At 33.7% G+C, this 27,179-nt stretch overlaps 4 protein-coding genes across 7 annotated transcripts; 1 reads left to right on the forward strand and 3 right to left on the reverse strand.

Moving 5' to 3' along the window:
• Nucleotides 1–1,130: 1,130 nt before the first annotated feature.
• LOC129910115 (uncharacterized) lies at nucleotides 1,131–1,904 on the reverse strand. Its single transcript, XM_055987382.1, has 3 exons — nucleotides 1,706–1,904; nucleotides 1,478–1,598; nucleotides 1,131–1,342 (listed from the first exon to the last, which is right to left on the reverse strand). Exons 1-3 carry the CDS (start codon nucleotides 1,773–1,775, stop codon nucleotides 1,210–1,212), a joined length of 324 nt encoding a protein of 107 aa, XP_055843357.1. The 5' UTR covers nucleotides 1,776–1,904; the 3' UTR covers nucleotides 1,131–1,209.
• A 2,683-nt stretch (nucleotides 1,905–4,587) lies between these two features.
• On the reverse strand, nucleotides 4,588–6,429 carry LOC129910114 (uncharacterized). Of its 3 annotated transcripts, none has more exons than XM_055987381.1 (4): nucleotides 5,978–6,429; nucleotides 5,765–5,894; nucleotides 5,582–5,699; nucleotides 4,588–5,429 (listed from the first exon to the last, which is right to left on the reverse strand). In XM_055987381.1, the coding sequence occupies exons 1-3, from the start codon at nucleotides 6,087–6,089 to the stop codon at nucleotides 5,585–5,587; spliced, it is 357 nt and encodes a 118-aa protein (XP_055843356.1). In that variant the 5' UTR covers nucleotides 6,090–6,429; the 3' UTR covers nucleotides 4,588–5,429; nucleotides 5,582–5,584. The 3 variants fall into 3 exon arrangements, with proteins under 3 accessions (XP_055843356.1, XP_055843354.1, XP_055843355.1); XM_055987379.1 differs by having other exon boundaries at nucleotides 4,588–5,494; XM_055987380.1 differs by lacking the exon at nucleotides 4,588–5,429 and having other exon boundaries at nucleotides 5,548–5,699.
• Nucleotides 6,430–19,196: 12,767 nt separating this feature from the next.
• Nucleotides 19,197–20,211, forward strand: LOC129910113 (uncharacterized). Its single transcript, XM_055987378.1, has 3 exons — nucleotides 19,197–19,627; nucleotides 19,687–19,801; nucleotides 19,914–20,211. The coding sequence occupies exons 1-3, from the start codon at nucleotides 19,519–19,521 to the stop codon at nucleotides 20,053–20,055; spliced, it is 366 nt and encodes a 121-aa protein (XP_055843353.1). The 5' UTR covers nucleotides 19,197–19,518; the 3' UTR covers nucleotides 20,056–20,211.
• A 5,548-nt stretch (nucleotides 20,212–25,759) lies between these two features.
• On the reverse strand, nucleotides 25,760–26,731 carry LOC129912017 (uncharacterized protein CG1552). 2 transcript variants are annotated; one of them, XM_055990098.1, is made up of 3 exons: nucleotides 26,434–26,731; nucleotides 26,254–26,368; nucleotides 25,760–26,080 (listed from the first exon to the last, which is right to left on the reverse strand). In XM_055990098.1, exons 1-3 carry the CDS (start codon nucleotides 26,714–26,716, stop codon nucleotides 25,891–25,893), a joined length of 588 nt encoding a protein of 195 aa, XP_055846073.1. In that variant the 5' UTR covers nucleotides 26,717–26,731; the 3' UTR covers nucleotides 25,760–25,890. The 2 variants fall into 2 exon arrangements, with proteins under 2 accessions (XP_055846073.1, XP_055846072.1); XM_055990097.1 differs by having other exon boundaries at nucleotides 26,215–26,368.
• Between the last annotated feature and the right edge of the window lie 448 nt (nucleotides 26,732–27,179).

A 27,179-nucleotide genomic window follows, 5' to 3' on the forward strand; every position in this document is an offset into this window, starting at 1 on the left:
CCGTTTTTGAAACATTACCGTTAGAAAATGCAAAAAAACTTTTTTTGAGTATACTTCGGACTCGGACCTTATTCTTTTATATAAGGAAAACTGTTTGAACATATAATTTTTTCTGACTTCGGATTCGGGTTCAGCATACCGAAAAACTTCAGAAAAGTATATTTTTGTTTCGGAAATAAAACTCTTGTTAACCAGTGTTATAATTTGTAAAAAATTACTTTAACTATTGCTAAATGCTAAGTGGTACATGCGAATTAATTAGCTCTATTACTATTTTACTATACTTCCTAATATGAATAATAGTATTCTGACTGATACCAGACATTTTATATGTATTCTATATTATACATATCACAAATTTTAAATCAGAAGAACGAAGGTCCACGGACCACGGAAGCTTTTACTAGTGTGACCTTCTTTTTGTAATTGTTCAGTGCCTTAATACTCCTGGTACAAGGAAACCCGTGAGAGAGTTATGAATTGATACACTTGATATCCAGATTAAAACGGCCAAATAAAGAAAGAAGAGGATAACAAATTGTAACCGGGATCATAGATAGCAGGAAGGAGAACAAATATGGCTTTCAGAGCAGTGCCATTCCTAACCTAATAGATGCTCGTCCTACAAATTCTATAATGGTTTTTCATGCTCAGTAATTCGTAAGAGTACCAAATTTTTGCAATACCGGGTATTAAGGGTGATTAACAGTTAATTTGTATCCCTTGTTGCTCGGGGGCTTTTTGGATACGTTCTTCTTTTAATAAATTGAACATTTAAAAAAATAAGCCTAACTCGTATTTATCCGAGCTGATATTGAACATCAACGCCAATCAATTGACAATTTTGGAGTGAAAAAAATTCTTTCAGTAATAAACAACACGGCTACAACAATATCCTGATCTTCTCACAAACTTTCCAGTTTCCTTAATTTTTTTGTAGACCTTGATATACAAACGATAGATAGGTCACAACAGGATTATCCTTTCTATGGCAAAGTATAATAAAAAAAACTAGCTTTGAAATTTTTCTATCAATTTGTACAATTTTACTGCTTTTTTTAGTAAAATACTTTAAAAATTTGTATGGAAACATTAAACATTTAGCGAAAAACAAAAAGAAAAATCACTCATCAAACTTAAACATTGTTTATCTTATTTAAAACAAAAAGTGCAATATTTAAGCAGAGTAAAAAGGAACTTATATTAATTCTATGGATCATATGGTGACCACGTATCCCATGGCATTCGAAAAGTTTCATTGCATCGCACAACATCGCAATCATCCAGGTTTGTAAAGTGTCTTGACAGCCTTAAATCGAATATAAATTCACATGTATTGTACCTGAAATAGTTCATAAAATATTATAAAAAGATACTCTTAACACTGTTTTGAGTTTAATGGAAAGCAACATAAAAGCATTAAACCATATTTTTGAGTGCCGAAAATACACAATAATCTAATATTGTATTTACTCACATTGGGGGAAACCACAGATAACACTGAAAGCTGCATAAAATTCCAAAAGGTCGCCTAAACTCCCCATCAGGCAGCTGTATCGATCCGCTGTTGTGTTTTTTCCAGCATTGTGCACTCCATGCTGTCGATGTCGAAAAAGCACGCAATAATAAACGAAAATACACAGATATTTTATTGAAATTAATTAATCCATCGAATCGCATATAGCCCGCCGCTATACCTACTAACCTCCGTCATTTGGCTCGCAGCAAAAGCAGATCAAATAGAAAATCACTAGGATTTGGTAGAATTTATCCATGATCCCAGTTTGGTCAAGCGAAAAATCCCTTGAATCACTTGCACCCGAATAATATAAAATTCCAACCAAACTGTGGCCATCTGCGAAAACTTTGATACTAGGCTTTCAAATTGATGCTGTGGCCATGATGATGATTATAAATCAGCACAATTGGAAAATTAGTTTTAATTCATTTATTTATTTATATTATAATGCAGTGCTGGGCTTACACAGGCCTCAAAGTAAATATTATTTTTTTTAAGAAGAGGTTGTTTTGGTTTTGTTTGTGTGTTTAATATATTTGCAAATAAAGTGAAATTAAAAGTATTTTCATTTTGTTTAAATAAAATCAAATAAATCGCTTTACGAATATAGGGTCTAAAGGTATAAAGTTCAGTATTTTGTATAGTTGTTTATAACAATAGCGAAAATTTTATTGAATACCGTGGTTGGTACCTTTAGCATATACCTATACAAAACAAATAAATAAATTTCTACGTACTGCCAGCTGGATAGGAATTACTTTCCCCATCCACATCCGCCAATATTTTTTTTTGCACTGAAAAATAGGTCAATTGATACATAAATAAAGCAATGGTCCCAGAAATAACGACTCAAAATTTGACCACAATGGTATTTTGACATTGACTTTGTAACTATGTTTTATATGCGACCTATTTTATAAATAAGACAAATGCTTTAGATAGAATCTACGAAACAACGCTAACGGTAGTTTGTTTATTTGTTTATTTTTTTTGACGTGACAGTGACGTGACTCAAGACAGTACCTATATAAAGTCAGTAGATCAGGTGGTTAATGGGTTGAACGATTAATATTTTGTCCCAGTAGTCTGGGCTTCGAATCCCAAAACAATCCAGTGACCTACCTGAGGTTGCATGTATTAGGTACCGAGTACCTAAAAAACAGTTTTTCGATGTTTTCAGATTTCGACGATTTTTTACTCAGTCATTTTTCGGTCAATTTCAGATTTTTTTACAGTTCTAAACAGAGGAGTACCTACTTCTTCTTTTTGAAAATACTTGAAAATACAGAGTAATAATTGTTTTTTTTTTGAAAATATTTTATTATTGTTCCCAAGCACCAAATTGGGTGTAGATTTTATGGACTGGATCTCAAAGACCGTTTTAAGCTACATTTTGTTATGGTTATATGGTCTTAATATTTAGAAAAAATGTTTTGCTTTGTAACTACGTTTGAAAAATTTTGATATCGTTTTTGGTTGCTCAGATATAAATTTTTAAATACTGTTCATTTTTTCTTTCCCATGATAACACAGGCCTACACAAAAAAAGTGCCAATACTTTTGACCAGACCTGCTTATCTTTATGTATTTTGACGTAATGAATCCGAATCTGAAGTCAGTTTTACCCAAATACCCCCAAAATTATGAGTAAATTGCAGAAATCCCCAATATTAATGCGGTTTTCATTGCAATTATAAAAACACAAAATGTTTTTTGCGATTTCTGAATAATTTTTTTAGATGGAAATACGGCCTTTTGTTTATTGAGGAGCGAATGAAAATATTTGCATTTAAAATTTAAAACAAATTGCATTCAGAAAAATCTTATTACAGATAAAAAAAATGTTCTCCATTGAAAAAAAAATAAATGCAAAATGCATTAAATATTTTTGTTTTAATATTCTAATATTTCAAACATTGTACAAAGTCAACTCTAAAAACATCCATTTATATGCAATTTTAAATCAATTTATTCTGGAGAACATGTTTTTTTATATTTTTCTTTTTTTATTAGCTGCGTTACTTTTGAAAAATGTATCTACTGCTAAGTACATACATTTGCTATATTGAAAAAGTAGTTCAAAGCAGCTTTTAGGACTAAGCAGTAGATACATTTTCCCAAAAGAACGCAGATATTGTTAACTATAGTTCCTTTTTGAATTTCTCTTTTTTTGTATTTTTATTTGTTACTAAAAATAATAATTAGAAATGGATTTAGTTTTATATTTATTTTACTTGAGGTATGTATGTATGTACAGTGGTGGAAAAATAATTAGAAACACGCTCTTTCTTTTCAAAATGTTTGTATGTTCTTAATATGAATAAAAAATATTAGAAATATTTTTTAACAGAGGTATTTGAAGAGCTTGATGTTTTACTAAGGATCTCCTCTTTATTGCACCTTCTTTTTCTAAAATATAAGGGGTTGGTGTGTCAGGAATATTGTTAAGGACGTTTTATTATTTTTTTGGAACATGTGGCATTTTCGAGGACTGCAACCACATTAACCAACTAATAGAAATTAATTGGTGATAGTCCTTTTTATTAATTGTACTTTTAATTAATTGACCAAGTTTGGAAAATGTAAATGCTAAAAATCAAAAACATGATATTTCTTAGCAATTTTTTACTCAGTGTTTCTAATTATATGTATTTCCACACAAAATTGGACTGTATTTTAGATTTTTTGCAATATTTTTCTTTTGTTGGATAAATTCTAAAATTTTGTTCTTAAAATGTTACAAGGATTATATCATCACTTGTGTTTGCTAAAAATTTGTTAAATATTTTGTATTTATAGTAAGAAAAAAATAACATTTTGTAAACAAAGTAGGACGTTTCTTATAATTTTGCCACCACTGTATATTGTAAATTCTGACACATAGTATACTTTTAAATTATAAATGTTAAGTATTTACTTGATGACAACAGAAGCTAAATTTTAATGAGCAACAAGGAAGTTGTGTCTTAGGTTAAGAGAAGTCTGAGGTACTTGATTTTTAGAAGTAAAAGATATTTTTTAAACTAATTTTTTTTTTTTAATCAATAAAATTGAATAATTTATTTTTAAAGTTAAAAACAGTTTTAGGCCTGTCTATGTATTTTACGTACCGCTATTAAATTACACTTCTGAAACTTACCTATAGCTTTGTAATGATCAGGTATTAAATTCTATAAAATTATACTTGTTTCAAATTAAACGACATTTATTGCAGGTATACTCATACTCAATATGCTTTATACATAGTATTCATTTTATGTAAAATATTTACGCAAACTAAAAGTTTTGTTTTTATTTTCAGGCTTAATTTTCAAGTTTGATAAATTTTGAAAAAAATTAATAATTTTTTTGGGCTTATATTTAAATATATTGTCTAATAAGTCACTTGAATTGCACCAAGAAAAAAGTTATGAAATTTCTTTTCACAAAATACTACACAATTTATTGTTTCTGCCAAAGTGGACCTATTTATTTTTTTTAACCGACTTCTTAAAAGGCGGAGGTTCTCAATTCGTCTGTATTTTTTTTTTTTTCTTTTTTCAGTTTGTTACCTCGCAACTTTCAATTGAGTAAACCGATGTTGATGATTCTTTTTTATATTGGAAAGCTTGTGATTCCAGTGTGGTTCCATTTCAAATCTGACCACGGCATTAATGAGGAAACTATAACATAATAACCGATTCAATTTGCGTTTCCTTTTATATATTGTCATAGATTTTTGATTTTAATGTAACCGAATAATTTTAGATATTTTGGTGCCTTCTCTTATTTGAAACACGTATTTTGGCAACCCTGCTCCTCAAGCTTTCAATGCAATTGTTAATGTTTGTGATTGGCTAACACGTGCAGTTCATTAAGATAGGAAGCTGTAAGTGATGGAGGACAGATTAAATAAAGCCACCCAAGCCACCTGGAATAGTAGGTATTTAAATGTCGTAGAATAGAACTTCTTTAGTACTTTTGTTAAAAATAATCCTTGTTTTATGATTGAAGCAACAAACAAAAAAATGGTTAAAACAACACTTGAACACATTTTGAAGTTTTTTTAATTGTATAACTTACTTGCTAAAAATTACTTATAAAATCTAGGAACGTACACTTTAACGATAAACAATCAGGCAGTGAGGTTAATAAGTAACATGACAGTTTATAGTCGTAGACGAATTCGCACTTGGAAAAACTGCAACACAAAAAAAAATTATTTTATATCAGATCGACTTTGTTGATGTTTAATAAATAAAATACCTAGTGTACAATAGTATTGTACATTTAAAAGTACACAACACTCCGAAAGGCCTCCTAAGCTCGCTTTTTTGTCCTGGCACCGTGTTTTTGTTATATCCATCATATCTTCGCCAGCAATGATCTGTTTCTCCTGATGAATAAATAAATTTTTTTCCAAGACACAAACTTATCAGACAGAAATAATCGAAATCAATTAAATAATGTTTTTTTTACTTCTAATCTGGCCGGTGTTACCATGGCCACCAGAGCCACTTCGTCCTTGGGCTCTTGCACAACCGAATAAAATACAAAAACTCAGCAGCGTCCAAGTCAAAAGAAATTTCATAGCTACACTACCGAACGCTTTTCCCAATTCAAATACAGCTGGATACAATCATACACTGAGCTGAATCCCCCAGATTTGGGACGATACTTTTTTATTTTGTTTATAATTTTTTTCTTTCTGTTTTTCTACGCCTATTAGAAGAGCATAGTAAGCATTTTTGATGATGTGTCACGGTCAAATAAGATGATGTATAAAACCAGCGGGTAATGGTTTTTAAATTTTTTATATACATATATTCACCGAGCTTTGTGCACGCTTGCCAAATGAGATTTTCAAGCTTTTTTTTGTTGTTGGATGAACCACAAGCCACAAGAGTAATTTGATGCATCAGGTCTAATAAAATAAAAAAACAAAATATTTTATTTGAGCGATATTGTGAACAGTGCCGGTTTAAGCACTACCGGCGCCCCTGGGCAAGATTGCAAGTGGCGCCTCTAAAAAAAAAAATCATCTAAAAACAATTTTTTAAAATCACGAAAAAAAGCAATAGCAGATTATGTCTTACCTCTCATATACTTGTTAATGCATTTATTAAAAATGTGCAGTGTATTAACTTAAAAAGGTTAACTTTAAAAAAAAATTAATTATTCATGTCATTTAGGCTCAATTGACAAGACTACCTTTATCTTTGACTTTTTTGTTTAAACACATTTAAAGATTAGGTACAGTTGGTTTTATTTGAACAATATTTTTTCAAAAACTTTTTCAACTAGGTACATTAATGTCGTTTTCGATTGGAATCACTCAATGATTCACTCATTCTGAAATCCAATAAAAAACTTTGAATCGCTTCCACCCAATTCTAAAATTTAATATCTGTATTGGTGAAAAATCAAATATTTTGTTTTTGTTTTTTTACTAGGAGAATAAAAAACTTGCAGCACGCTTCTTAATGATTCCAGGCGCTTCCGGACTGCCAATCGAAAACAACATACCTTTATAAGTATAAGGTTTGTTCGTTGTGAGCTCTAGGGCACTCTGGGTCGCTCCGAATTCGTTGTCAAGCGTTTTTTGTTTGCTCCTTTTTCAACCAGAGTTATTTCCTCTGTGTTCGATGTTCGCTGATGAAACTAAAGCTCTGAGGTGTTCGATGTAAAATGAAAACCCGAGAAACTTTTCACAGTTAATTGAAATGACTTAGAGTGCCCTGGAGGGGGGAGAGGGTTTTCTGGATTTTGGGCTTTCTGGATTTTTAATTTTGGGATTCTGTCCGTCTCCCTTCTCTTTCCTTATTCATTATTATAGGGGCACCTTTGCAAAAATTAAATTGGTAGGAGGAATATTAGGATTGCTTTAGTCTTTCAAAAGAAATTATGGCGCCTTGTTCTTCAAAGATGAACGAAGATTTTGGACACCATTGTCCTTCCGGAAGCCAAATAAATTAACCCAAAATTGGGGGGCGCCTTCATTCTTCAAAAAGTTTAGGACAAACAATACGAGCGCCGTTGAAAATGTAAAATAGAAACAAATTGGGGCGCCTTTGTGAATGTAAAAAAAAAATAAAACATCGATTTTAAAGACTTCGTTATTTATATAACTTTTGTAAAAGTTCGGGGCGCCTGCGGCGCCCCTCAATTCTTGCGCCCCTGGGCGACGGCCCAGGCTGCCCCCCCCCTAAAACCGGCTCTGATTGTGAACACCCTCTTTTTGAAGTGTTGCAACGAAAGTGTTTATTTCAGAATAATAACGATGTAGGTTAGATAAAGTATAAAAATATTATGTATAGGTAGGTATCTGTATTCGCGATCTCAATTCATCTACCATCCATGGCTTTAAATTATCTAAAGAATGGTGTAAACACCCCCTGAATCATCACACTGGCACTGGTTTAAAAATAGAATTGATAGACCACCACTTTAAAAATGTAAGCCTTTCAAAAAAAATGTAATAAAATAGTTAAAAATATAAAAATCTGAGAACGAATCTAGCATGATAAATTTTGAAAGCAGATATGGTTTATATAGTGTTCGAGATGAAATAATAGAGTTGCCACTTTGAAAGTGAGGACTCGTAACCCTAATAGTGCAAAGCTTTGTAAAATGGTGGAATAAGGAAAAAACAAAAGCTCAGATAGTCATACAAAAAATAATTAAGATCTAGAAATATTCATATATACTTAGTAATCCTGTTTCAATAAAGAAAAACATTGAAACTGCCTAAAAAAAATGTATCGTTTTCAATAAACCCAGGCCCGTAGCCAGGGGGGGCATTGAGGGGCAATGCCCTACCCTAAATTTAAAATGCACTACCTTAAAATAGCCCTACCTTGAAAAATACCCTATATTAAAAAATGCCCTACCATCAGAAAGCGATAACCTTCAAAAGTGCCCTATCTTCAAAAATACTCTTCTTATTAAAACGCCGTACCTTCAATAATTCCCTGCCTTAAAAATGCCCTACCTTAAAACAATTCTTAGTTATGAAAATGTCCTATTTTCAAAAATGCTCTAGGTTTTAAAATGCTCTAGGTTTTAAAATGCCCAAACTTCAAAAATGCTGCCCTTATAAAAATTCCCTACCTTCAAAAAAAGTCTAGCTTTAAAAATGCCCAACTTATAAAAATGCCGTAGCTTCAAAATTGCTCCAATTTAAAAAATTCCCTGCCTCAAAAATGCCCTATATATGAAAACGTTCTACCTTCAAAAATGCCCCTTCTTTTGAAAACGCGCTTCTTTTAAAAATATCATACTTATAAAAGAGGCGTTATATTTCGCTTTTATGATATTATAATACGCCAAACAACTGAAGATATCTCAGACATTAAAAAAAAATATCGGAAAGATTTAAACAGTTTTGACAGAAGACAACATTTTTAAAAGGAACCGGTACATTAGAGCATAACTTCAAAAACTGTAAAAAAAAAACTACTTTTTTGCATTTTGCAATATTTTGATTCGGATTCGAGTTCAGAGGCCCCAGGAAATAAGACCGCAATAAAAAAATTAAATAATAAAATACAGACAAAATAACAAATTTTGGTGTGTTGTTTCATTTTTGGAGCCTGATTTCATTTTGTTTTTGAGGCATAATTTCATTATGAAATAAGGCCCCAATGAAATAAGACCCCAACACTAATTTTGGGGGGCCTTATTTTATTTTTCATAATTTACATGAAAATGCTAAACTGAATTGTCTTCCAAAAAACTTTTGTGAAATTCCGCTTATCAAGGACCCAGAATTGTCAAAGTACCGCTTATTGTGGACTCGCTGATGGTTTGCAAAAAGATTTTTACATTGAAAAGCATTAGTAAGTAACAGAATAGGTGACAAAATCGCGCGATTTTTTCGTTATAATAATAACGCATAATTTCATTATAAAAAAATACTGTAACGATGAATTACCGAACTACTTTTAAGATAAAAGTCTGAACACACTACCTGCTACAGTAAAGGTAGAAATGTGAACGGACCTTTAGTAATTAAGAAACTACCCTCTGAACGCATCCAAAGAAATTCCCTCGACTGCTGAATATCCCAAAATATCCCACTGGACTGGAAGTATGAAGCGCCCCCTCTTGGAAAGGAAGCTTCGAGAAGCAAAGACGAGAACCTTCGAAGACATTCTCGAATTCCGAATTTCAGGTATAAAAGGGCAGCGTGGACACCGACCGGATACAGTTTAATCTTGAATGTGAAAGAGTACAGTACAAAGTGAAATAAAGTGTTGGAAATTGTTAGTAGTAAATAAAGTGATTGAAAAGTGTGTTTGTTTGAGCGAATAATAAAAGTAAATTGATTTGAAATAAAGTGTGTTCTTATTTGAACGGAAAGATAAGTGGAAGTTAAAATAAACGAAATAAGTTTTATTGTGAACCCGGAATAAAACATTACATTGGTGTCAGAAAAGTGGAATAAAACTTATTTATTTGTGCGAATCAGATAATTTCGCGAATAAAATAAAAAGTGCGCGTGTGTTTTAACAATAAACAAAGTGTAAAACATTTTGAAACAAGTAAAAGTGCTCGCGTTTTGAAAAGTTAAAATGGGTAAGACATTGAATCAGTTAAGTTTGACTGAGCTGAAGGCGGAATTAACTAAACGAGGTCTTCCTACTGCTGGATCGAAAAATGACCTCATTATTCGCCTGCAGGATTATTTAACCCAGAAAAACGAAGATTTGGATACATTTCAATTCGAAGTTGAAATGGTAGAAGAACGAGTAAGTACTAGTTCCGATATGTCATCCATGATGGCTGTTCTCCTTGCAAAATTTGAAGAACAGAAAGATCAAATGGAACAGCAACGTAAAGAACAAAAGGATGAACAGAAAAATCTTCTTGAAAAAATTGAGACACAACGCAATGAACAAAGAGAACAAATGGAACAACAACGAACAGAGCAAAAGAGTGAACAACAGAATCTTCTCGAAAAAATTGAGAAACAACGTACCGAGCAAAAGAGTGAACAACAGAATCTTCTCGAAAAAATGGAGAAACATCTAGAAGAACATCGCGATGAGCAAAAGAATCTTCTAGAAGAACAGAAAAATCTTTTAGAGGGAAAGCTTGGTGATTTCGAGAAGAAGTTCACTGCTCTTGACGAGCGTGTTGAAGAAAACAAAGAAAAGCTGTTGGCAATGGACACAAAGTTCGAAGAGAAATTCCAAGACATTACTAAAGAGTTGGACAAGGTTCGAAAAATTAAGGCCCGAGAAAGTTCTGGTGAGTATTCAAAGAAGAAGGAAATGCATCCACCAACCTTTGATGGACAAAGTTCTTGGTCGATCTACAAGAAACAGTTTGAGGCAGCTGCCACAACAAATGGCTGGGATGACGAAGACAAATGTATAGCGCTGACTCTTGCTCTTAGAGGTCCTGCTGCTGAGTTGTTACAAACTTTACCACCAGAAAAGAATGGTAACTTTAACGCTCTTGTCCAGGTCATTGAAAAACGCTTTGGAGATGGCCATATGCAGGAAGTCTTCCGCGTCCAACTCAATACAAGAGTCCAGAAAAGAGGAGAAACTCTGCAACAACTCCAAGCTGATATTGAAAGGTTAGCTCATCTGGCATATCCGACAGCAGGAGACGACATTATCAATCAGTTTGCGACAGAAGCCTTTGTACGTGCTGTATCTGATATAAATCTTCAGCGAGCGATACGAACAGCTGGAAAACGTTCCCTTCCTGAAGCATTAGCGTTTGCACTCACTATGGAAGCAGCAGAACAGGCTTCTCAAGGCGTTCATCGGGTAAGAGAAGTTACAGTGGAGGAATGCTCTTGTCAAAAACTCGCATTCCAAAGAAACCAGCGAGACGGAGCTGCTCGATGCTGGAACTGTAACAAGACAGGACATCTCCAGCGGCAGTGCAGATTGCCACCAAGAAGAACTGCTTGCGAACACTGTGGAAACAGGAATATTGCCCAACAACAGGTAAGCGATACAACTAACCTTCATGCTCATCTTGATTCCCATTCGGGAAAACGAGTAAGAACCAACTTCGAGGGGCAGAAGCTGGTTTCTGGTATCAATGGCTCCAGAACCACAATTCAAGTCTCACAGACTAAACGAGACAACAAAAGTCTGACAGTGGAAGCGACCATAAACAACAAACAACACGTGGCTACAATTGACACCGGTGCCACCGCCTCTATTGTACGAAGAGACTTGGTGAAGATGACATGGCTACATAACACCAACAGCTACCGTCTGAAGACCGCCACAGGAGAAGCAGCAAGAGTGTACGGAGAAGTTCGTCTTACGATCCGTATAGCTGAACTAGAGTTTTCACATGTGTTTTTGGTGGCAGATATATGTGACGAGTGCATCATTGGAATCGACTTCATGAAGGAGCATGGAATCATTTTGGATATAGGTAATCAAGTCCTGAAATACAGAAATGTAGAGATTCCAATGGTCTATGGCAACGAAAACTCGACAACAATTAGAACTGTCATCAAAGAAGAAATGTGCCTGCCTCCTTCTTCAGAAGTTTTTGTGTGGACTTAGTTAAAGGGGAACTTTGGAAGCCATCGATACCTCATGGTTGAACCAGAAGTTGAGCAAATTTCCGAAAACATCATCATCGGGAAGACTCTTGTGGCACCAAAGAACAACATGGTACCTGTACGGATACTTAACATCAAACCGTACCCAATCAAGCTTAAGAAAGGAGAAGTTGTTGGGCAATGTGAATCTGTGGCCGCAATAACTAAGATCAACGAGGTGGATACACAGATGACTGTGAACTCGGAGAAACTAAAGAAACAAATTCTCAATTCAGACAACCTGAGTCAACATCAGCTTAATGTTGCGGGAAGGCTTCTTCATGAATATGCTGATATCTTCTCTTCACCCAGCGGGCAATACGGCCGAACACAACTGGTGCAGCATCGAATCGATACAGGAGATGCTAGGCCGATTCGTCAACCAGCAAGACGTCTCCCCTTGGCCAAACAAGGTGAAGTTGAAGAAATGATAACAACAATGAAGAAAGACGGGCTAATCGAAAATTCCAAAAGCCCTTGGGCATCACCGGTAGTTCTCGTCAAAAAGAAGGATGGAAGCACTCGATTTTGTGTCGACTACCGCAGGCTGAATGATGTGACGAAGAAAGACAGCTACCCACTGCCAAGAATCAGCGATACTCTAGATGCAATGGAAGGAGCACAATGGTTTTCGACTTTGGATTTGAAGAGTGGCTACTGGCAGGTAGAAATCCATCCAGAGGATCGGGAGAAGACGGCTTTCTCCACAGGGAATGGTCTGTGGCAGTTTAATGTCATGCCGTTTGGGCTATGCAATGCCCCAGCTACTTTTGAGCGCTTAATGGAGTGCGTTTTAAATGGATTAACCTGGAAATCTTGCCTAGTCTATTTGGATGATGTCATCGTTTACGGAAAAACATTTGATGACCATTGTGAAAACCTAAAGGCTGTATTCCAGAGGCTACGAGAAGCACATCTTAAGTTAAATCCAAAGAAATGTGCACTTTTCAAGACCGAGGTTAAATATTTGGGGCATATCATCTCATCCCAAGGAGTAATGACTGATCCAGAAAAAGTTGACACTGTGAAGAATTGGCCAACCCCTCAGGACAAGCATCAACTTCGGAGTTTCCTCGGTCTGGCAACGTACTATCGACGGTTCGTGAAGGATTTTGCGAGAATCGCCAAAAGCTTGCACCAGCTTACGGAGAAGGGTAAACCCTTTAAATGGTCAGGTGAGTGTGAGAAAAGCTTTCAGGAACTGAAGCTACGGTTATGTGAAGCTCCTGTGTTGGCCTATCCGACTCCAGGCAAACAATTCATCATTGACGCAGATGCAAGTAATGTTGGAGTTGGTGCTGTTTTATCGCAAGTTCATGACGGAGAAGAAAAGGTCGTTGCCTATTTCAGCAAGGTACTCTCGAAACAAGAAAGAAACTATTGCGTGACCAGAAGGGAACTTCTAGCTCTGGTATTGGCAACAAAGCACTTCCATAAGTACATCTATGGACAGAAGTTCCTTCTTCGCACAGATCATGGTGCACTAAATTGGCTTTTGAACTTCAAAAATCCAGAGGGTCAAGTAGCAAGATGGATCGAGATACTCCAGACGTATCAATGTCAGATTCAACATCGAAGAGGAAAGCTACATTCAAATGCAGACGCATTATCTCGGCGCCCGTGCAAGCAAGACTGCAAGCATTGCACACGGCTAGAGGAAAAGGAAGTTGTCGCTGTAAGAAGAACGAGAGCTGATCCCATTTGCGGCTGGAGTAATGAAGAACTCAGGATGGCCCAACAGGAAGATTCGGACATCGAACCCATCCTTGCATGGAAGGAACATGAAGAGAAACCAGAATGGGCCGACATCTCCGACCGAAGCCCCAATCTCAAAGCATATTGGGCACAATGGGACTCACTTCATGTGCAAGAAGGGTTACTCAGGCGTAAGTGGGAATCCGCAGATGGTAAATCTTATGTAATGCAACTAATCGTACCTCAGTCAAAGGTTAATGATGTTCTCCGAGAGATGCACGAGGGAACTTCTGGAGGCCATTTAGGCATCAACAAGACGCTGGAAAAGGTACGCCAGCAATTCTACTGGTTACGTATGAGAGAAGACGTTGAAAAGTGGTGCCGAAAATGTGATACTTGTGCCGCTAGCAAAGGACCAGCTAGAAAAATGCAAAGCACGATGCATCAGTACAATGTGGGCACACCTTTTGAGAGGATTGCAATAGACGTGGCAGGTCCTTTTCCCGAAACCAACAAAGGAAACCGGTATATCCTCGTAGTGATGGATTACTTCAGCAAGTGGCCTGAGGCATTTGCCATCCCAAACCAGGAAACCAAAACAGTTGTGGATAAGATTGTCTTTCATTGGGTGAGCAGGTTCGGAGTACCCATGGAACTTCATTCCGACCAAGGAAGGAACTTCGAATCTAAGATTTTTCAAGAGGTTTGCTCACTCCTTGGCATCAAGAAGACGCGAACAACACCGCTTCATCCACAATCTGATGGGATGGTTGAGCGATTTAACAGGACACTTAAAGAACACCTGTCAAAAGTAGTCAACGATAATCAACGAGACTGGGATCGACATATTCCATTATTCTTGATGGCTTATAGAAGTGCAACACATAGTTCCACTGGACATACACCATCGGAAGTCCTTTTTGGTTCTACAATACGGCTGCCAAGTGAGATAAAATTCGGATGTGTTCCAAATGAGCCACAGGAAATAGATGAGTATGTTGATAACCTGAAAGAAACACTGGCTGACATTCACCAACGGACAAGGACAAATATAAAAGCGTCTAGTGACAGGATGAAAACAAGATATGACGCGCGAGCGACAGCAACAGGGTTTCAAGAAGGAGAACTTGTGTGGTTTTACAATCCCCACCGACAAAAGGGACTATCACCGAAGCTACAACAAAACTGGGAAGGCCCTTACACAGTAATAACCAGAATCAACGACGTGGTTTACCGTATACAGAGAGGGGTAAGAGGCAAATTAAAGGTAGTTCATTGTGACCGTTTACATCGTTATAATGGTGAAAGAAGCAATGGAGTTGTTCGGGACGAACAATCCTAAGAGGGGGGCAATGTAACGATGAATTACCGAACTACTTTTAAGATAAAAGTCTGAACACACTACCTGCTACAGTAAAGGTAGAAATGTGAACGGACCTTTAGTAATTAAGAAACTACCCTCTGAACGCATCCAAAGAAATTCCCTCGACTGCTGAATATCCCAAAATATCCCACTGGACTGGAAGTATGAAGCGCCCCCTCTTGGAAAGGAAGCTTCGAGAAGCAAAGACGAGAACCTTCGAAGACATTCTCGAATTCCGAATTTCAGGTATAAAAGGGCAGCGTGGACACCGACCGGATACAGTTTAATCTTGAATGTGAAAGAGTACAGTACAAAGTGAAATAAAGTGTTGGAAATTGTTAGTAGTAAATAAAGTGATTGAAAAGTGTGTTTGTTTGAGCGAATAATAAAAGTAAATTGATTTGAAATAAAGTGTGTTCTTATTTGAACGGAAAGATAAGTGGAAGTTAAAATAAACGAAATAAGTTTTATTGTGAACCCGGAATAAAACATTACAATACCCTAGTTTGGAGCCTTATTTCATTTTTTCTTTTGGGGCGGAGCCGAGTTCAGTACACAAAACAACTTTTAGAAAAGTTCAATTTAGTCTCAAATACAAATTAAAAGTTTAATGTTGTTAACCTTTGTATTGTATTTTCAAACGCAATTGCATATAACAATGCTAATTTTCAATGGATGTTTAAGGTCTTACAATTCCAACAAGAGAAGAGTCTACTATGGTCAAAAATTATTTGAGTAGACTCGAAGATAGAACCGAAAACCAAGTGCAGATTTTGTACGATAGTGCTCAATTGGGATTTCAAGAAAAAAAAAACAATGATATTAATTAGATTTCACTATTTGTCAAAGATTACGCTGTGTGACAAAAACTAACATTTAAAGATTACTTTAGTCAAAATTTAGTACGTTTTGTCGAAAATAGTAAAGAGAAATACTTTATTTTTTCAATATACCCCCAAAATATGGATTTAGGGCAACAAAAACAATAGGAGTATTTCCGATTCGATGCATATGGTCTCGTATCGTTGCAAAAGTGAAACATTTTCTTACACTAAAACAACCAAATATACCTACAGACTACAATTTTTTTACACTTTTGTACTTTTCGTATATGTATATAAAAATACAAATTTGTATATTTGTAGTTGTAGTAGTAGAAAAATAAAATTAAGCAATTTAACAATTTTGTGTTGCCCCGGATCGTGAATACCCTTAATTTTGTTCGACCTTCGTTCAGCAATTGCAAAAATCCTAGTTTGTCAATTTTCAACTGACATGAGTGTAGAATAAGAAGATTTCCAATGCCCTATCTGATAACACCGTTTCCCTACCTTATATTCAACTCTGGCTACGGGCCTGATAAACACGCATCAATTTTCGGCTAAAATTCTTTTGTATTTAAAAATTTAATATTACTCCGGCATCTCCGGAATATAGTTAGTCTCAATACAATGGAATAGAAATGGAACAATACAAAACCGAGAAGATTGTCGCCACTTTTTTAAGGTGATCGTTCCCTAGCGATGTCTTCAAGTGACCCAATTACGATCTATACCGACTAGATTCCTTTTTTACTTGAACTCTTAGAGTAAGCCAGGTTGTAGGTTCCACGACTTGCTTTAAGGGTAAAAGTAACTCTAATGTTAAAGCTCTTTACTGAACAAAATTAGGATATTTAAAATTTGATATTTTTAAGAAAGTACCTAGTGTAAAAAAAAAATCTGTATTTATAATTGATTATAATCAATTAAACACCGATTTAATCTTTTACACAAAACCAAAAATGCCATTTGTTTTCTTGCATTAAAAGGAATTTTTAGAAAAAAAATTTCGAAAATCGTTAGAGCCGTTTTTTTTTTTAAATAATTTTTATATTGTAACGTTTTATTCCGGGTTCACAATAAAACTTATTTAATTTCCACTTATATTTCCGTTCAAATAAGAACACACTTTATTTCAACTCAATTTACTTTTATTATTCGCTCAAACAAACACACTTTTAAATCACTTTATTTACTACTAACAATTCGCAACACTTTATTTCACTTTGTACTGTACTCTTTCACTTTCAAGATTAAACTGTCCGGTCGGTGTTTACGCTGCCCTTTTATACCGGAATTTCGAGATTCGAGAATGTCTTCGAAGGTTCTCGTCTTTGCTTCTCGAAACTTCCTTTCCAAGAGGGGGCGCTTCATACTTCCAGTCTAGTTGGATATTTTGGGATGTGTTCAGAGGGTAGGTAGTTTCTTGATTATTAAAGGTCCGTTCACAATTCTACCTTTGCAGTAGTAGGTAGTGTGTTCAGACTTTTATCTTAAAAGTAGTTCAGTAATTCATCGTTACAATATATAAAAATTTATTTATTATTATTCAACACAGAGGTGATAGAATAAATCTGTAAAAATAAACAGTTTTGAAAACCAGCTTACAAAAGTTTTGCTCTCAACTCTTGTTTTTACCGATCAGTGTTATTAAATAAATTATGAGCAATTTGGAAGAACACTAAGTCCTTCACTGACCAAATTTTGACGGGGACTGCAGCTCTCATCCAAAAAATGCAGTTAAGTTCATAAAATAACCATCAAATTCACTTTTTGTCAGGGTTCCGCTAATATCAACCCCCAGTGTACTTTCAAAAATTGCCTTGAAATACAAAATCTATTGACACTGTTCTATGTTTACTCTAAATAGTGAAAATGTGCTACAAGGCTACTTTTATCAGTTTATTTCATGTTTCATTCATCAAATCAAATTCAGTTTTTTTTCTTTATCAGTTTTATATACATACATTATTTTCTTTTTATTCAGAAAAAAGTTCTGTTTGCACACACACTTGGAATTATAGTTGTTGCTTATAATTCGTAAAATTTTTTACGGGACGCTATTATTTTAAGGAAGGAATTAACAATGATTTTGTTGCAATCAGAGATTTATATTTTATGAAATTAAACATTTTACATGGAAAATTTGTCAAAAAAGTGCAAATGTGAATTTTTTAAAACTAATTTTGTGAAATTTTTCACAATTGAAAAGCTTACAATTTTTTTTTTTTTTTGTTTTTAGTGAGAAAAATTACATTTTTAATTTTGAAAGAATTGCCTATTGCAGTAAAGCATTTTTTACTCATTGAATTTCTTGTTATTTTTCTTTTGATTACTTAGACAAACGCTTAAATTTTAAATGGTTTTAACAACAAAAACAAAAACAAGATTGCGTGCCACTCGGTTTTGCATTTTTTTTATATAAATGAATTTGCCATTTTTTATAAAATTTGAAACAAAAATATTAAAATTTAACTATGTAGCTATTTATGCGTAAGAGCAAGTACGTGCGACTTAACTGTGCTTAACTATGCACAGAGCACAGGAATTTTATTTTACTTAATGTGAGCTAAGAAGGCACTTCAGACTTGTTGATAAAATTATAATGCTTAATAATTTCGATAGCTTACAATTTAATGAGAGAATGAGCAACAATTATTTATGTGTCTTCGTCTTCGTCAAATTGATGCAGAGCGCACCCTCTTTCATTGTTTTCTCGTGACTCACTCTTATCAATTATTTTAGTGGCCATAGACTTAATTATCTTAATCAAATTTCCGCTAAAAACTTCAACAGTGCAAAGAATTCTTTGTAGTATTTTCGCAATTTATACCCCTCTCTTTCTCTCTCTTTATTTTGTAGAGAACATAAAACTTACTAACATTTAGGTACTTACTTACAACTTACTTACATGAACCGGATTTAGTAATCTAGTGCATAATTTAAAGTTAAAGTTACTCCAATAGGAGTAGAACTATTATTTTTTTTAATTTCCTACAAATAAAAACTTGCATACAATTTCATTTCTTAAAGAATAATAAATGACTCAATATAAAGGGGTTTCATTAGTATGATTCATTTTGCTTAAGTTCACTTTCACAAAAAAAAAATAAACCTCGTACATTTTGGTATTTCTCCGCTCTATTTTGTTTGAGATTTGATTACCCAAGTCCGAACCCTGATTATTGTTTATTTTGTCTTGATTGCGATGGATGCAATAAAACAATCTGTGACTCTTAAGTAGTAAGACGGTTTAAATTGAGCTTGTAGGTACCTATAATGAAATCAAATGAAATTTATTTTTGGCTGAATTGACAAAAGTATTTCAACTTGTTTATTTTTATTTTCAAATACTGTTTGTGACTTTGTCAAACGATTTAAGCGATTAAAAGCTGATTCTCGCTAAACCATTGATAACCTCTCGTGAACCTTTGCCGTTCATAAACAAAATAAAGAAATAATCAATTTAACATTCCAATATTGTGTTGTAAATAACCTAACCCACCGCAGTATCTCAGACACAGACACGCCGATTGTTTCTAGAAAATTTGTTGCACAAACAATGGTTGCATCTAAAATTTATATTCTGGCTGCATGTTTTGCCTTTTTTGTTTTAACGTTTTTGACATTATCCAGCGATGGATATTCCATAACCATCCCAGCGGATCCAAGTGAGTGAGAGGATTATTTGGTAGCCTATCAGTCTGATGGTTTTGTGTTATTTTCCTAGGTAATCCAGGGAAATGTGTTTACCGAAGTGAGGAACTACAGTTGGGTGTAAATACTGGTCCTCTTCCATGCCAGCGGTTAACTTGTAATGCGGATGGATCAGTCCTCGTTGAAGGGTAAGAAGAATATACCTATAGTGCTGAGGTTTATGCATAGAGGAAGGAATATTCCTTCCTCTATGGGTTTATGTGTGAGATTTTACTCAAATGTTTGATGTTGCTTGTTTAGGTGTGGAAAAATTCGTCTGCAGGATTGTAATCGTGGGGAAAGGATCCACATCGACCAACCATATCCAACATGCTGTAAGCAAAGATTTAAGTGCAAGCGGCCGGATGGTTCTTCATATTTTCAAGAAAATGATATAATTTAAAATTTGTGTGTATTTGATGTTGCTTCATAAGTTTATTCAAGTGTTATCTGTGTAAGATTGGTAGTGTGTAAGGAAAAAACAAATTCAATTTAAATATGAACTTTGTATAAGAGAAAAGCATGAATTATTTGTATGGATGAAAAATTCAAAATAAAATAACTTGAAAGCAAATATTCAACAAAAAAAAAAACTACTATTTCATAAATATTTACATAGGCTGTTTTCATGAATGCATCGTTCAAGTCTGATGAATGCAAACCTTCATCAAAGCAAATGACAAGTTTCAAATTTTCATAAATATTAAATTTCGCATGCATCCAAAGTATTGACTTACTTAGGTTGACCAGCGATATTTCTACGAACGGTCTTTTGAGCGGAAGCCATATGTCGTAAGCAACAATGAGTGACTGTTTGTAATTTTCTGTGCAATACGGCCATTCCATTTGCATTTTTAGGAAATTTTCACGCTTATTATCCAGTTTGTCTCGTTGAAGAATCAATGTTTTTTCTTGAAAATTGGTAGGTCTTAAGGGCTCCTGAAAAAGTTGAAGTTCTAGAAGTTTCAAGAAAAACTAATTCAAAATAGCTAAATTATTAACAGACAAAGACGGTTACGGAAAAGACTTGTACGCGTCTTTTCCGTTACCGCTTTATCTGTGAATAATTTGGCTACGTTTAATTAGTTTTTCTTGAAACTTCTACAGCATGATGCTCATGAGCATCAACTTTATCATGAGCCATTATAGGCTATTGATTATGTCGAAAAAAACAGGGTAATAAGGAACTAAGACGTTCACGGGTTTTTATTGCAGGAATCGTTCAATGGGTTATAAAAGAAGATAAAACCACGGAGTGCTATTAAATGAGAGGGTGGAAACTGAAGATAGGGGTGCAAAAGCCCCCTTTTTGGTTTTTTCAATATACCTCGTAAACCAAGCAAAATTTTGATATATTGTATATACAACTTTTTGTAGAGAATTAAATTTCCAATTGGAATAATGTTTTTTAAAAATTGAAAAAAAAAAAATTTCCATACCAAAATAGTCGAAGTAATCATAAAAAAAATATCAAAAAAATCGATTTTTTGAGTTTTTTTGCTTTTTTAGTTGTACATTTTTTTTGGGTTGAGATAGACATGAACATTGCTCCAAAGAAAAAAAGAAGATTAAATTTCCTTCAAAATGCTGTACTCTCTAAATTTTTTCATTGAAAATTGACCGAAGTATGGCCATTTTAATCTATCTTTTTTTTCGCATTTTTAGTTTTACTCAGTAAAACAGAAACATTTGAGGGGAAAGTATGATTACTTAAGCACCAAGAACTGATAATGAGATTTTGTAGAGGGGTTAAATACAATCATTGTTTACTATGGGAGGGAGGGTCAATGTCCCCCCGTTTTGGAGGGAGGGGCAATTTTCTAAAAAAAAATACTTAAAATTAAAAAAAATTATTAAAAAACAACGGCAACACTTACAGTTTTGATTGATACTTTTTTCAAAAGCTAGAATTATAAACTTAATATTAATTTTAAAATGAAGTTATTTTAATCAATTCTTTTTGAAATAAACGAGTGATTCCGATAAAGAAAGTATTTTGTCTATTTTTCAATTTTCTCAAAAAGTAGAAGGCATAGGAACATTATGATTTTCATGATTTGATAAGAAATCAATTAAGGCAGTTTACTTTGTCGTATTGAAGTCCACAGTCTTTGTGAAAATTGTACTCAATGTGCTTTTTAAACATTTTTTTTACAAGTTTTGACCTACCAAGTTTCAAGAAAAAAGATTGCTTCTTCAACGAGATAAACTGGAAACATGATTAATATGTCTTCTCAGTTACTTTGGAATGGCCGAATACACAAATCAATTTTGTAATACAATCATTTTTATAAAAAAAAAATGGACTTCTATGGAACGAAACTTAGGTACATATCGTGGTCACAACGCCAAAACCACGAATCTGCATAATTGTAGTTTTGAGAAAAACAGCTTCAAAGTTTTGGAAACTCATGCAATGTTATGGAAACTCGTGAAACGGAAATTGATAGTTTAGACTTTTAGAAAACAGTTGCAGGGTTGGGATCGACACAGCAAATAGAAGGGCCGATAACAAGTAAAATGATGCATTCAAGTGAAAATGTCAAAAAATGCAGATTCGCGGTTTTGGCTTTGTGTCGACGATATATTACCGTTTTCTCCACACTGGAAGCACTAGCTTTCAAATCCAAAAAGGATGATTAAAGTCGTAAGAAAAGTGCAGACGAATTAAAAACCTCCTCCTTTTCGGTAAAAAAGATAACTTTTTAGGTAATACGCCAATAACAAGAAACTAATTTTTGGGACTTTTTCTTATATTTTTTAGCATACATAAAACTGACATAAAAAATACCTACATTAATACTTTCCATTTTCATATGAGTCTGAACGCAGTTTAACTATTTTTTCTTATTTCGTTACCACCATCATTATTTTTGTATCAACAAGTCTGATTAAATCAAAATCAAATCGTGCAAAAATTATAAACTAGAGTTAATTACTTCGAAAAAGTGTTCAATATGTTTCATAAAGGATACGTCTGTAGATAACAAGCAACATAAGGTGGCAATACCTGCTATCATTTGCAAATAATTACAAATTTCTTTTTTATTACTAATCCTATCCAATTCATCATTTTGTTTTTAATTTTTTGCCTTAACCAAAATGGTCACTGTGGCGTATGTGTAACTTTTTCAAAAAATCTTTGTTGATTAAGAATTTTTTTTCGCAAAACAAACAAATTGTCAATGACTAATTTACATTTTGTAGTGGTCAGTGAAAATTTTACAGTGGATAAAAAAAGTATTGGCAATTTTATATATTCTAGATTTAATGCGATTGTAACGCACAGTACACATAATAAGGTAATATATTCCGAACGTTGTCAAAATTTGTTTGTCAAAAATGGGCACCAATCTGTCAGGTCGGCCTTTAATTTTTATATTTCAATCGCAGTAAACAGGAAATTTGTTTTTGTTTTAATTTATAAAATGTCATTTAAAAATATTATAAATTGAAAAATAACAAATTTTCTTCGTGTTTCATCGCGGAAAATGGTAAATAATTGTTTAAAAATTAGTGGTGTGCGTGGTTTATCGGTTTTTGTGCGTTTTTCGTCGGTATTTTAAACAATTAAGAATTCGGTAGCTGACATTGGTCGCCAAAGTGTCATGTTTTGACAATCTGGCGACCAATGTCAGTTCGGAATATATTACCTTTTTATGTGTACTGTGATTGTAACGAATTATTTTCGAAAATGTATTTTTATCTTAACAATAACAACTGAAGAAAACCACACCTTCTGGGTTAATTTTTGTTTTCTTCAATTAAAAGGTTAAGAAGGGAATACAAAAAAAAAACAGTTAAATGTACCTTCCTCAAAAAAGTATTCGCTAAACTCAATAATCTTTGAATAGGAGTTAAGTTTTATTGAAATTTGAAAATACCTACTCTCTCCAATCTCTTGTAAGCGATCCCTTACAAAGAGAGTGCATTTAGCCTAAGTATAAAATATGTCACTTATAGGTAGCCTTAATTACAGGGCTGCCAGAAATCATGAATTAGCATGATTTTCATGTTTTTTGAACTAAAATCATGTTTTAATGTTTTCGTGCCCAAAATCATGTTTTTTTAATCCAAGAGAAAAATCTTTATAATCTTTTTGTAAACCAACAATCTTTTTCACTAGATGAACACTTATTTTTAATGGAGGTTATCATGAATAAAAATTTCCATCGAAATGTTTCCCATGTTTTAAATATGGGAGCGAAAATGATCATAATAAGTTTCCCTCGGAATTTATTGGTATCGGCAATCAATTTTCCAGGGGAATTTAGACATCATTTCTTAGGATTTTTTGCTCCCTGGAAGTAAATTCCGACAAAAAATTCCGAGGGAAAAAAATATTCCGAGGGAAACAAAATTCCCTTCGAGATTCACGATAGGGCCCAATAAGTCATTCAATACCTACATGAAGTATGTATATATGAAATTAACCTTAAATGAGTACAAATTATAAACTGATTTATGTTTTCAAGTTTTACTCCCGCCATTTTTGTAATTTAAGTTATAAATTAAACCTTTTGAAAAAAGTGGGTAAATTACAAAAGCAAATAATTATTTTTTCCTTCAAAGGGCAATTTTTCCCGAAAAAAAACTATAAACGTTTTGAAGCCAAGATGTAAGAATTCTCCATCATAAAATGAGTTTGATAATTTTCACTTTAAGAATTTTTGCAAAAAGTACCCTGTGTAGTTATACCTCTGATACTTTATTCTATTTTCTAAAATGAACTCGAAATAATTTGTTTTATTCCCCCCTAGTCACGATGTGGTTGTTCATTTTCTTTCAAATTTTGCTTTTTTTTTATAAAGCCTGAACTACATCAAAACACAAAGTCAAAAGAGTACAAAAAAGTAAAAAAAGCTCAAAATATAAAAATCACATGTATATTTACTTGACATCTATTGGAAAAAAAAATAACTAAAAAAGCTCTTTTGTTTTTGAAGTTTTGAAATTTCAAATAAAAAAAAATTCAAAAAGTAAACAAATTACAGTCAACTCCATCTTAGTCGAACTGTCACAGGACACGAAAATTGGTTCAAGTTAGAGAGAAATTCGACTAAGAGGAATCTATTTAATATTTTTGCTGCAGGCGGTTTCATTAAAAACGGTAAATAAATTTGATTAGAGCAAAATTTGATCTAAAGGAAGTACGACTTGTAGGGTATCGACTGTATTTGAAATTTCAATTGTTTGTCAAAAGAGCTTTTTTTTCGCAAAATGACAGGAACTATGTGAACGAAGAGCTACCTTACGGAAAGGATATAAAATATTGTTTGAGTGTATTTGTTTTTAAAAATTTGTGAAAATTGAAAGCTTGGTCTTGTTCAAGCTTTTTGAATCGAATACTTTTTTAAAATGAAAGGGAGATATACAAACAAGCTACTAGGGGGAAGAAGAAAAAACATCTTGTTTACTTTTTTGTACTTTTTTCACTTTGTGTTTTGATGTAGTTCAGGCTTAAATCATGTTTTTTGAACTGAAATCATGTTTTTTATCATGTTTTTTAAATTTCGAAATGGCAGCACTACTTAATGAGAAACAAAGTTTTGGATAGCAATTTTTCACATTTAAGAATCGTTTTCTTGATTTCTCACTTTCTCGCAAACGACTCAATCAGTTTCAACGAATAATTAAAATTTCAAAATTTTTGTTTCAAGATTGTTTCTTTGAAATCGGCTCCAACGTTAATAAAATCGAAATTCCTTGTAATTCAAGGCAGACAATGCCATACTTAACTTAATTTGGATATCAAAAACATTTAAAAAAAAAAAAGATGTTTTAGTAATAAAAAAAAACACTTTTTATGTCTTTCTAACATTTCTTATAAAATCACCAGTAAAAAGAAACTAACATTTATTATTCTTTTACTAATGTTAACACAACTTCTTTGTTGACTATGTGTCTGTTGCACTTTTGTGAAATCTGACGCCAAACACAGGAATCACAATTAATATCCGTTTTTATTTAAACGTGACACAAACTTGCCTCTTTAAAAAGATAAATCACAACACCATTAAAATCAAGGAAGGCGAAAGGACAACCAGATCGGTATTATTCTTGCATTTTTCTTTTTCTAAAAGAGTTTCATTACTCAAACATCATCATAAAATAATTATGTATGTATTAATTTTATTTAATAAAATTTTAGTTTTTATTTTAGCAAATTTACACAAAATATTTGAATAAAAAAGTTCAACAAAATATCTGCTTCTCTTTTTGCATTTTACAAAAATGTCTAACTTAACTCATTTAAAACGACACTCTGTGATGGTGTACTCAATACCCTGTGTCGAAACAGCATTGATTTTAAACGATTCAATCGTTTTTTCAAATTACAATACACTGGACAGCAATCCGGGAATGGCTTGTACATCAGATCATCCTCATCGCCCTGGATACATTGGTCCGGCAGCATATCTAAGCAACTAAACCGTATTTAGCAATCGAGAAAGAAATAAAAAATAATGAAACAAGGATAAAGTAGAATCCATAATAAGACACTACCAGGAGAAGAAACATGCAAATTAGTATAATCTATATAACTACAAACTGTATCTACTCATTGTGTCTAGCTACTTTTTCCACTACAAAAATAGACCTTAATCGCGGTAGCAGTTGATTGTTTTCACAAAACAAATTCGAGCACAAGGATAGCAGAACTAAACGCCGGGGCAGGAATTTCGATTGCTCCCACATGCATCGACGGTAAGTTCCTAATAAGCAAGCAATCAAATAAATTCAGACTACATAATTGCGAAAACTTTTGCTCTAAGCATACTCAAAATATTATTATTCATGTCATCCGCTGGCAAGGAAGATGATGAGGAATATCCATGCGAGAGGAAAGCTTGTGATGTTGATGCCAAAGCAAGGAGTAGCACAATTGTCCAATTCATGGACATGATGCGCCGCAAAATATTAGTCTTCACACCGGCAAATATACTTGACCGTACAAAAGGTTGATCGAAACTAAGTGCCAGAGACAAAGTGCTGGTGTAGATGGTGGTGATGCTTGCTTGTAGAATGAACTGGGATCCCAGATGCCAGATTGATTGCACCATGACATAATAGTTAAAGGGTGTGAGGTGAATGGGTAGAAGATTCAATTAATAAAACTAATGTGAACGATCTTGGATGAACTTGAAATTAATTAATGTGGATAGAGTAGTTAAAAAGCTGTCTAGGTAGGGTGGATGAGCTTTAGTAAGTGGATTGTTTCTTATCAAAATGAAAACACCCTTATTGTTGTTCCTATATAGATGGATTGGATGCTGTGAGTATAAATTTAAACGCCAAGTGCGGAAATTCATCATGCATAACATGACGTTTTGAGGAACGTGAAAGCAAACCGAATTGTAGCGTTAACATTTTGCAGTTCACACCGGGGCAACAATTGCACTTGACACTCAATAAATCTCCCCTTTTGTTTATTCATGTAGCTGGATTATACGAGTATAACTGATGTATATGAAAACATCTCGCGGCCGCAGTTTTATTATGTTACAAAATTCTGATTTAAATTTA

The sequence above is a fragment of the Episyrphus balteatus genome, chromosome 2, assembly GCF_945859705.1.
Source record: "Episyrphus balteatus chromosome 2, idEpiBalt1.1, whole genome shotgun sequence".
NCBI classification, from domain to species: domain Eukaryota; kingdom Metazoa; phylum Arthropoda; class Insecta; order Diptera; family Syrphidae; genus Episyrphus; species Episyrphus balteatus.